The 10,806-nt window shown below is 41.4% G+C and overlaps 1 protein-coding gene across 1 annotated transcript in view; it reads left to right on the top strand.

The window, feature by feature from the left end:
* Window positions 1–7,251: 7,251 nt before the first annotated feature.
* Window positions 7,252–10,806, top strand: part of LOC146341750 (vomeronasal type-2 receptor 26-like) — a 28,034-nt gene continuing 24,479 nt past the window's right edge. Inside the window, exon 1 of the mRNA XM_084807652.1 lies at window positions 7,252–7,539. Coding sequence (XP_084663778.1) covers window positions 7,252–7,539 — 288 coding nt within the window. The remainder of the gene's footprint in view (window positions 7,540–10,806) is intronic.

Raw genomic sequence — 10,806 nt, 5'->3', positions numbered from 1 at the left:
GATCCTGCGGGGTAGCAGGGGGTGGGAGGCCGTTCCGCCATGGATTCAGAGAGTAAATGTAATCTGTGGCAGAATTCTCTGCCATGCCTACTGGAAACTATTTGTTTGAAATCAAATTATAATCTGAAGGGATCAGCGGAATTCTAGAGACGAATACAGTTTCATCTGCAGCACACCCAGTTAGAACAGTGGCTTCAATCATGTAGGACCTTTGGTTCTTTACCTGAATCCGCATCCTATTGCACAACACTGGGGGACTTAAATTGTGCAAAAGCATCATCAGTTTTCCAACTTTATATGTAATTTGTGCGGAGGCAACCCAGGTGGATTCTGTGAATTTAGGTAATATACAGGATAGGGGACGGTTCTGTCCACATTCACTACCGCATCTATAGAATAATACATTCTTTTGTCAGCTTCAAACTTGTCCAGGATGAGCTCATTAACCATCACAGTCATATCAGTTTTTGAAACTAAAATAGCACTTTCCCATCATCATGACATGGCTGTAGTTACCAATTGCTCCATTCCAGGGTAACATTGGACACTAACTCTTCAGCAGACTTCACTGAAATCCCCAAATTTTCAGTTGTCAGAATTTTTCCCACTGTTCCTGTGAAATTCCCAGTATTTGAAAGTTTTGATTGGCTGCCATTTTGTTTCAAAATGGCAGACATCATTTTTTGTATGGGGACAATTTGCTCGCTATAGTGAATGGTCATGCAAAGTTTGGTAGAAATCAATCAAATGGTATTGAAGCTATACATCTTTTTTAAAAAATGAATTGGCCACTGTTTTGCTTCAAGATGGCAGATGAAATTCTCACTATGCCTAAAACTATCCCAGATTGAGGCAGAACAAGTCTGAAAACTTTTGTAACAATTGATATATGGTTTTCAAGTCCATCAAGGACATACAAACACTTCTGTATATGTATATATATCTACAGTATATATGTATATATAGAGAGGGTGGGGGATTACCCCACATGTTGCCATTATGCCTGGATTGTTATGCTGGTTATAGGGCATTATGGATTGTGTGAAATCCTTTCCATCTTTATTTCCTGGCTTGTCAGGCACCTTGCGTTCTATCGTCTGCCTATTGATGGAACCAAAATTTTTTTGTTTCTGAATTCATGCAAAATTGCATTTGTGCAAATGCGCATATGCAGAAATGCTCACATTCTAGGGGTGGACGAAAGTCACTTACCTTTTCTCGCAGCTTGTCCGCGGTGGGGGGGAGCGCTTCGCTGCTCCCCCCGCGAAATTCAGGCCGGGGGGGAGGCTTCCCGCCTCGCCTGGCCGAAATTCAGGCCGGGGAGGAGGCGCCTCGCCTCACCTGGCCGCGAACGCGGAAGTAAAAAAAAAAAAAAAAAACGCCCCCTGATAGGCTACGTGACGATTCACGTAGCCTATCACGGCTAGATCTGCAAAGTCAGCCGTGATAGGCTACGTGAATCGTCACGTAGCCTATCACGGGTGACTTTAAAAAAAAAAAAAGCGCGTACGCGAACGGCGGCCCCCATAGGGAGCCGCCATTCGCGTTCCTTATTTAGTTGCTGTAGTCTACGTAAATGTTTACGTAGACTACGGTGAAAATAAGGGCAACGCAAATAGCGTTGCCCTTATTTTCGCCGTAGTCTACGTAAACATTTACGTAGACTACAGCGACCAAATAAGGAACGGGAATGGCGGCTCCCTATGGGGGCCACCATTATCCGTACACACTTTTTTCTTTTTTTTTTAAGTCACCCGTGATAGGCTACGTGATGATTCACATAGCCTATCACAGCTGACTTTGCAGATCTAGCCGTGATAGGCTACGTGAATCGTCACGTAGCCTATCAGGGGACTTTTTTTTTTTTTCTTTTATTGCAATGGCGGGGGCGGCAGCCGGTCGAAAGACCGGCTGCCCCTCCCGCCCCGCTCGAACACTCAACGAATCGCCAGCTGGACCCGCCGCCAGGAGGGACATTCAGGGAAGGTAAGTCCTGTCCCGGGGGGGGGGTGAGGGGGGGGTGCAGAGGATTTCTCCCCGAAACTTGTTTGGGGGGCCGAACACATTGGCGCTCGGCCCCCCGAAGTTTCGGGGAGAAATTCTCCGACATCCCTATCACATTCCCTCAAAATGCGCATTTTCACAATTTAGCCTATGGTTGTTTAAAAAAAAAGTCATATTTTTCTAAGACAACACTTTTGCAAAATTTGGGAAAGTTAGAAAACTGGTTCAGAATGTCCACAGAATCGGCCCAACAGGGGAAAAGCCAGTCTGCTGCAGAATCCGCAAGTTGCATTCTTGAAAATCTAAACCCATTTGGCCCACTGCGGATTTCTCTGACATCCCTAGCTGGTTGCTGCTGCTGCTTTCTCTCACACAATTACTCTCCTCCTCTTAGGGCCACACTAAGTGTTTACTTCAGTGTAAGTGTAAATTTCCATACCACCACTCCCCACTGGCAGTTATTATGGGCTAGGCAGCCAATTCTTTTGGACCATCCTGCATCATGGAAGTGAAGCCATTGTTATGAATGCTTCAAAACGGTGGCCACTGGCCCAAAGGCCCTCCACACTGGGGCTGCCAGGCTGGTTGGTGTAGTACCAGTGTTGCTCTTTTCGCCCTGTGGCTGCTGTCTGCTCTCGGCGCACATGGCTGAGTTCAGTGGTGGGCCATGGTGCCAGAGATGTGAAGGGGTGAGATATGGGGAGGGGGGTTGGAAGCAGTGGAATCCAAGATGGAGGGCCTAGTAATCCAAGGACTTCTAGGATTACTCCAGCTGAAATCAGTAGCTGAACAGGTGGCAGGGGTCCAGGCAGCAGGCTGCCCACCAGTATTCAGAGGGCAGTCCTGCCCAGAATATTCAGTTCAGGGCTGAGCTGAGAGCCTGAGGAGCATTTTGTGGTGGAACATCATGGCCAGGCCAGGCCAGGCCAGGCTAACCAGACATAGGGAATCCATGGTTTGGCTTTTCTCCTCACTGGCCTACAGCTCTTTGAGGAGTTGTTTAATAAGAGCAGAGATTAATTCAACTGTAGACTGTTTCACAGCAGCATGGCATGCATCATCTCTTACTAACAATCCACAGTGCCCCACGTGGCGAGTCTGAGGTCAAAAATAGGGGGTATGCAAAATGATCTGAGCAATTTTCTCTCTGTCAAACTAAACTGAGCAGGAAGCCGGCTGATATTACCCTTGCTCTGGCCAGAGAGGCTGGATGCAGGAGTTCACATACCCCTGCTGCTGCTGCTTCCGTTGTTTTGCTGCTTTCAGTGCCACAACAATGCCATCACTTGGAAAGGGAATTTTCTCCCCTGTAATTATCAGCATGTCTCTGATTAACTGTCCTCCTCACTAAGCCCCAAGGGATAGCTAGAGGCCTCAAGAACAATGAACAGTAATATTGGAATATCTTCTAAAAGCCATCCCTAATGTTGAGAGATGATGCAAGAGGCCAGAGACTCTGTGCCTTGGAGAACTGATGATTGTAAAGGATGTCTGCTCTGCTGGACTCTCCTGGGATTTCTACCAGACCTAAGATGTTACAAGTAGCTTGAGAAATCTGCCATCTCTTTTGCTAATGATCATTGCATTTCTGGATGTTCCTTAAAAAGCAACTAATTGAAATTTGGTACATTAGTACAAGATGGAACAAAAAAGACCCTGAATATACATGAAGCAGCCACAAAAACCCAAGGATTAAAAATAGAGGGGGAAATGGTACTGATATCCTCTTCTATCTGTCCATCAGTTTTCACTTGAGTGTGTCAGCTCACATTCCAAGCAGGTTCAAAACAGGCTGCTCACGAGGCACTGAATTCCATTAAAGGGAATGTGTGTCTGGAAGAGAACTTCTTCTGTCCTAGAAATAGTGGTGTTCTTGGTGTTGTTCCTTGGCCTGATGCCTCATATTGTGTGCAAGATGGATTCTGGTCATCCCAGCACGAGGACTCCTTCCGCTAAATGCAGAATAAGCGAACACTTCACAATTTTGCATGAGTTTAGTCAACGGGGAGAGCTTGTCATTGGAGGGATTGCTTCTCAAATCTTTTTCCCATACTCTTCTATTAATTTCCATGAAAAGCCATCTCCAATGCTGACCAAGGAAGCTATGTAAGGAAATAGCATATAACTTACTGTACATTTCAGACATGTTCTTCGTTCTTTTGTATGAGACCTTTTTAAATCTCTTTTGCTCATTTTTTCAACACCTCATCTTAATGTCACATGAATATTAATCTAATGATGTCCAATACTTTTATAAATCTCTTCTTTTATATATCCATTTATACTGAATTTTCTTCCATCTCTCCCTCATTCCACAAACTGAAGTTGAATTGCTCCCGTAATGTTCAATTTTTACCTTTAAAATTTAGCCATTGTAAAATACTACATTGTGCTCTTCCACCTATGCTTTTCAGTCATTTTTCTTGCCATCATTCTGGCTCCCCACCAGGATTCTGTCAGACTACTCTCCTGTGTTTTGGCATTAAACTCATCTGTGCTCATTTCATATAATACACTTTCTATAAGTTCTCCGCATCTATAATATAGTCTCTGAATGCATCTTCTTATGGAATCCTCCCTTCCAGCACCTTCATCTATTTCTGATTTTGCTTCCTGGAAACTATTAGTTCACACTTGCATTATTGGATTTCATCCGTGGCTAAGTGTATAAGTTGTGGGTTTCTTGCCTCACCCAGAAACTGTGCTTGGGCAAGCCAGTTTTCCTTCAGTCTCCCCACTACTGTTTTTATACGAATAATAATAACAACAACAATGCTAAGTACAAGAGCAGGCTTACTGGATCAGATCCTAGTCTATCCAGTCCAGCATCCTGTTTCCTACAGTGGCCAACCAGATGCCAGTGGGAAGCCCATGAGCAGAGTATGATAGCAATAGCTCTTTCCTGTTTTCATTTCCAGCAACTGGTATTCAGAGGCATAATGCCTCTGATTCTGGAGGTAGTAGCAGTACTTTATTGTTGTTTCAACCAGCATGATCATATCAGCTCAGACTACACCAGCATTCATACACATACACACACCAACTCTATCCATTAAACATAACAATTCTATAAGGTACATGGATATATAAGCTCCAGGAAAGGGTAACATTTAAAACAAACGTCTCCATTAAAAGTTTAACATTTAGAAACCCACACCTTATATAAGTAAAGCCCCAGACATCCCATTATGGATCTAAGAAAATGCATTCAGAAATAAATAGAATTAAGAGTTGTACTATACTTTATAAGTCCAATAAGTATAAAATAAAACTACTACATCAAAACATCAAATTAAATCATTGCATTTCACCATATTAGTCTCCACAAATGTCCTCCTCAGTTTTTGAGTGGCTACTGCAAATCTTGCAAATCTATTTGTCACAAATTTATCAAAATTGGATAGCAAAAAATATAATTTTTGTTTGCACGTCATCATCAGGTATATCCCTTAATAATTTCCATATCACTTTTGCTCTAGGTCCTCTACTACGTGAGCTCCACATATACAAAACTTTTGCTCTACAGTTTTTTTGCAATAGCGACCTTCTAAGTATTGTGAGGGCATAGACTGAAAATGCAATGCTAAGAATGCCTTCCTAAATGAAATAACTGACAACTCCTGTAGATATTTCTCAAATCCATGAATTAATTTTAAAAATACAACTGTGTCATACAGCCATTTCCACCGCTCCTGCCCTGGAACGCCCCCCAGACATACCCTTTTTCAGCCGCTCCAGCTCCTCTTGCACAGGCTCCCAGGTCGGTTCCTGGAAAACGAGATATCCTATGGCCATCTAGCTGCTGTCTAGCAGCCATATGATTGCTCCCTCCAAACAATACATAAACAGACATAGAAAAACATGAAATTGTACTGGTGTAATCCCCATCTCTGCCCTAATATTACCTGTAGGGATAGAGTGAGGCAAACTAAGTAGTGATTTGAGGGATTTATTTGGGGTAATTTCTAACTGGGTCACTTTTGTCAAACCCCAGATTGTTCCCCCATAAGTCAATTGTGGGAGCACTTTGCCCATATGTATTTTCAAGGCAGCAGTGACTATATTAACACCCATGGTTCTTGTAAAACCCAAAACGGATTGAGAAGACCTTCATGCTTTCAAAGCTACCACCACCATATAACACATCCACTTACCCCTATCAGTAAACCATATCCCAAGATAAGTGACTCACTTGCTCGATGACTTGTCCATCCAGGACCGATATGTGCTTAGGGGGACTTGCCCCAAACACTACCACATTTGTCTTGGTATAATTTACATTCAGGTGTTCTTTATAACGGATTGATCCAGATTCTGGAGGTAGTATATAGCCATCATGAGCAGTAGCCATTGTTCGCTTTATCTTCCATAAATTAATGACATCACTTTTTGAAGATTTCTTAGTTTGTACCCAGTACTAGCCAATATGTAATATAATTGTTGTAATAATTCCTTGGATATTTTATATGATGGAACTCCAACTGCTGCAAATTACTCTATAAATGAGAAGTGTTATGAAAACTGGTCAAACAAAACCAATTAACTACATTATCAATCTATTTTTTTCTATATGTATTCAGGCTGTGATACTTATAATACTGGTTTTCTTAAAATGTGAAAGTGTGACAATACCTTTGTCATCTTTTAAAAGTAATATTCATATAGTATGTTGTTACAACCTCCTAACTGAAGTTGTAGTCATAATGTACATTTGTATTCTGTAGTTTAACTGAAACAATCAGGCATGAGAGAAAAGTAATGTTTTCATTTTAAAAAAAATCTCTTTGAAACTCTGATAATATATTCCCTGTCAATATTCCCTGTCCCAGTGTTGTTAGGCCCCTTTCCAATGACTTTGTAGTAACTGGAAATGGTCCTATGATAGGTCACCAAGGTTATGATATGGTTATAATCACGTAGGTTAAAAACCCATTACAGGTTACCCAGGTTGTCTGTTGAGGTTATCTAAGAGGGATAATGCATGCCCAGACATCAGAAATAGAGCCATTTTATGAGATTGTGACCTCCCATGTTCTGTATAGAAAAAGGAAATGTCAACTCACATTTTACAGAAACAACAGAGAGCTGAAATAATTTCATGCAGTGTAGAATCCTGCTGCTACACATAGTTCAGAAGAGAAACCAATGTCCCATCAGAGATAATAATATAAGAAACTGTATTTCTCAATGATTCTTCAGCTATTGTTGATCTTTTATTAAACCACATTTATTTTATATCACAGTGTGATGCCAAAGAACTACCAGCTTATCCTAGCTTTGGTGTTTGCTATAAAGGAGATCAGTGAGAATCCGACACTCTTACCTAATGTAACCGTGGGATTCCGCATATATGAGAGCTACTATACTCCACAGATGACCTATATGGGCACCCTTAGACTGCTTTCTACACTTCATAGATTTGACCCCAACTACAAGTGTGATGTGCAGAACAATTTGATAGCCATCATTGGAGGAATATACCCCGTCATCAACCTTGAGATTGCCAGAATCGCAGACACATACAAGATTCCACTGGTAGGTTTGTAGATATGAGTTGGCTCCTTCACTCGATACTGGCTGTAAACTTGGACTGTGGTGCCTTTATCCCATAGATTTAGTGGCATTTAGGTTTTTGCACACTTGTACTAAAACCTTTAATTGGGCCAGTAGCTCAATGGCAGCCAGCGCTGAGGATTAAAAACTGTTGTGATACAGATAGCATAGCTACTGTTATCCATAAAACACTAACCTCCAGGTTGGAGTACAGTAAAGCATTTCATGTGGGTCTTGCTTCAAAGACTTCCCAGAAAGGTCAGAAAGTACAAAAAGCAACATCTAGGTTAATCACTGGGAATGGCCACACTACATGTATCTTTCCAGTTCCTTGTTTTTTATTATTATGATGTACTTATATTTATGATATGCCAAATACATACATTCTGTAGGTGTCATACAACCTTTTTAAACAATGACAATAATACAATAAACTGTAAGATACATCTAAAAGGAGGCAGCAAAAATCATTATAAAACAGGAAAAATGCAAAGCTAGCACAATAAAAAGCAGCACAAAAGCCAACAAGACAAAATACAATGCAAAGAAAGAAGTAAAGTGTCTTAATAAATACGGAAACTAAAACCACCAAAGTGAGGGGGCTCACAGAGGAGGTCCTCTGTAGGTTACTTTTGGATATGGAAAGAACAAAAGGAAATGTGCAGTCTGTCAGGAGCCAAGCCATGGAAGAGCTTTATAAATCAAAACTTTGAAATGGTCACAAATGAGGAAGCCAAGCAGATGAGAAAGGGCCTGTGAAAAATGTTCATGTTGCCTATTCCTAAACATCTACAGACATATCAGATAGTGACTTCATAAGGTGTGTTTCTTGTTAATTTTAATCATCATTTCATATTGATATTTTTAGTATATTCTTCTATTTTACTGTCACACTACTTTTTATGAAATGGTATCCTTTGTGTATCTTATACATACACAAATAATTGAATCAATATGATTCTACAAATGCTGTTCTATAAATACTTTTATAGAAGCCAGTGAGCCAGTGTGGTGTAGTGGCTACAGTGTTGGACTGGGAGCCCAGCGATCTGGGTTCTAGTCCCCACTCAGCCATGGAAGCTCACTGGTTGACTTTGGGCCAGTCACAGACTCTCAGCCCAACCTACCTCACAGGGTTGTTGTGAGGATAAAATGGAGAGGAGGAGGATCATGTAAGCCACCTTGGGTTCCTTGCAACAGGAAAAAAGGCGGGATATAAATGCAATAAAATAAAATAAAAATAAATAAATACTTTTAAAAACCACATCACTGAACTAGCCTGTCAGGGATAAGGTTTTTAGATTATCTTTTCTGTGATGTGCTACCTTTTGACATCGAGAGAAGGATTCATCATCAGTCTTCAGCTGAAGTCTAACAAGGTACAGAACATTTCTACATGAGGCTTTTATTACACACGTGTGATTGGTCACTCATGGAAGTTTGCGGGTCCTTTACACAACATCGTCAACCTCCAGGGTGTCTCCTGCATTTTCTGACCTTTATCCGGCTTTTTAAAAGATCAGAGACAACCTGATAAGAAATGTTAATCTGATATATTGGCTGTGTGTAATTGTGGAGTTCTGCTATAATCACAGTACCATCTGGTGGCTATAAAGTGAAATATATAGAACTTGCCGAGAAAGAAATTCCCCAGTTCAAAGCACATCTCCACCCGTGTAAAGGAACTGATCTTAGTCCCGCAAATACTCCGAAATCAGAATCTCTGATAAGGATGTGGAATTTTAGCCTTGTGTTGTGCGGATCACAGTGGTTATTTGCCACCAGTTCTGTGGCTTAGATTATCTAGACCTCATTTATCCAGGTAGGCAGTTGACCTAATTGGGTATTTGGTAAATATGATACAGTGTACACACCTATTGCACACAACACTGTATTCCATTCATAAAATACCTCTACCTTCTATTTCAGATCACTTGTGGATCTTCTCCCCCACCACAGGGTGATGAAACACTATTCTGCCCATTATACCAGATGGTCCCAAACGAGGCTCACCAGTGCACTGGGATTGTCCAGTTACTGGTCCATTTCAAATGGACATGGATCGGGCTCTTCATAAATGATAATAACCATGGAGAACAGCGTTTGCTGAAATTGCTGCCAATGCTTTCACAAAAAGGAATCTGCGTTGCCTTCATAGAAAAATTACCCAAATCTAAAAGACATGGTGGAAAGGCATTGTTGTTGCAGACTGAATTGGAATATAGTTCAGCTTTCATGGAAAGCACAGCCAATGTATTTCTTACTGACACTGCACTTTTGTCTATGACTGAAATAAGCCGGCTTCTTCAAACAGCAATCCAGAGTTCACCTATAGGTAAGGTATGGATTATGATGACATGCTGGGATTTCATAGCAAGCAGCAGTCTAAGGGGCCATGATATGCAACCTTTCTATGGTATGCTATCCTTTTCAGTTCACTCCAATAAACCACCAGGATTCACACAATTTCTTCAGAATGTAAATCCTTTCTGGGAGAAGCAAGATGGATTCATCCAAGACTTCTGGGAGAAGGCCTTCAACTGTTTGTTGAAAAATGCCCGTGTGAGTGAGGTTACCAAGGAAGCCTGCAGTGGGGAAGAGAAATTGGAAAACCTCCCTAGCCTTTTCTTTGAAATGGGTATGACCGGTCACAGCTACAATATCTACAATGCTGCCCATGCTGTGGCACATGCTCTACATTCCATGCATGGATCCAGATCCAAACACAGATCATGGCTGCCTGGAAGAAGGCTGGAGCTCGGGAATCTGCTGACATGGCAGGTATTCTTTAATCAAAAGCAGTTCTCTTATTTGATTGGAAAAGGATGTGGCTGTAGGAAGCGTAAGCTAAAAGCAGTGCCTTCTAAATCCACGTATACTTCTCAATGGCATTATATGCCCTATAGATTCTTTGCCACAAATTTTACATAAAATTCTCTTCCCAGCTTCTGAATAGAACAATTTCGTTATGATATAAGTTATTAGGCTTCAGGTATGGGTTCAGGTTACAGTTAATGGATATCACATTGTTCATTATCTCCATCCTATTTTATGTAGACCCCTGATTGGTAAAATAATTAATGGATCCCAAGGAGCACACAACTGCAGTAATTGAACCACTGAACTCTAATGTGGATAAAAATACTTATACAGTATGGATTCGATCCCCTCCAGAATGGACCACAGCTGGCATACCAAGCTCAGCTAGAAGAACACACTGCTGGACCCCACAGCTACTTCAGATAGCCC

This window comes from Heloderma suspectum, chromosome 6 (assembly GCF_057233095.1).
Source record: "Heloderma suspectum isolate Gila_16-S chromosome 6, 16-S_ref, whole genome shotgun sequence".
Classification (NCBI taxonomy): domain Eukaryota; kingdom Metazoa; phylum Chordata; class Lepidosauria; order Squamata; family Helodermatidae; genus Heloderma; species Heloderma suspectum.
Note: the sequence above shows the minus strand (reverse complement) of the source record. Positions and strands in the feature narration are given on the sequence as shown.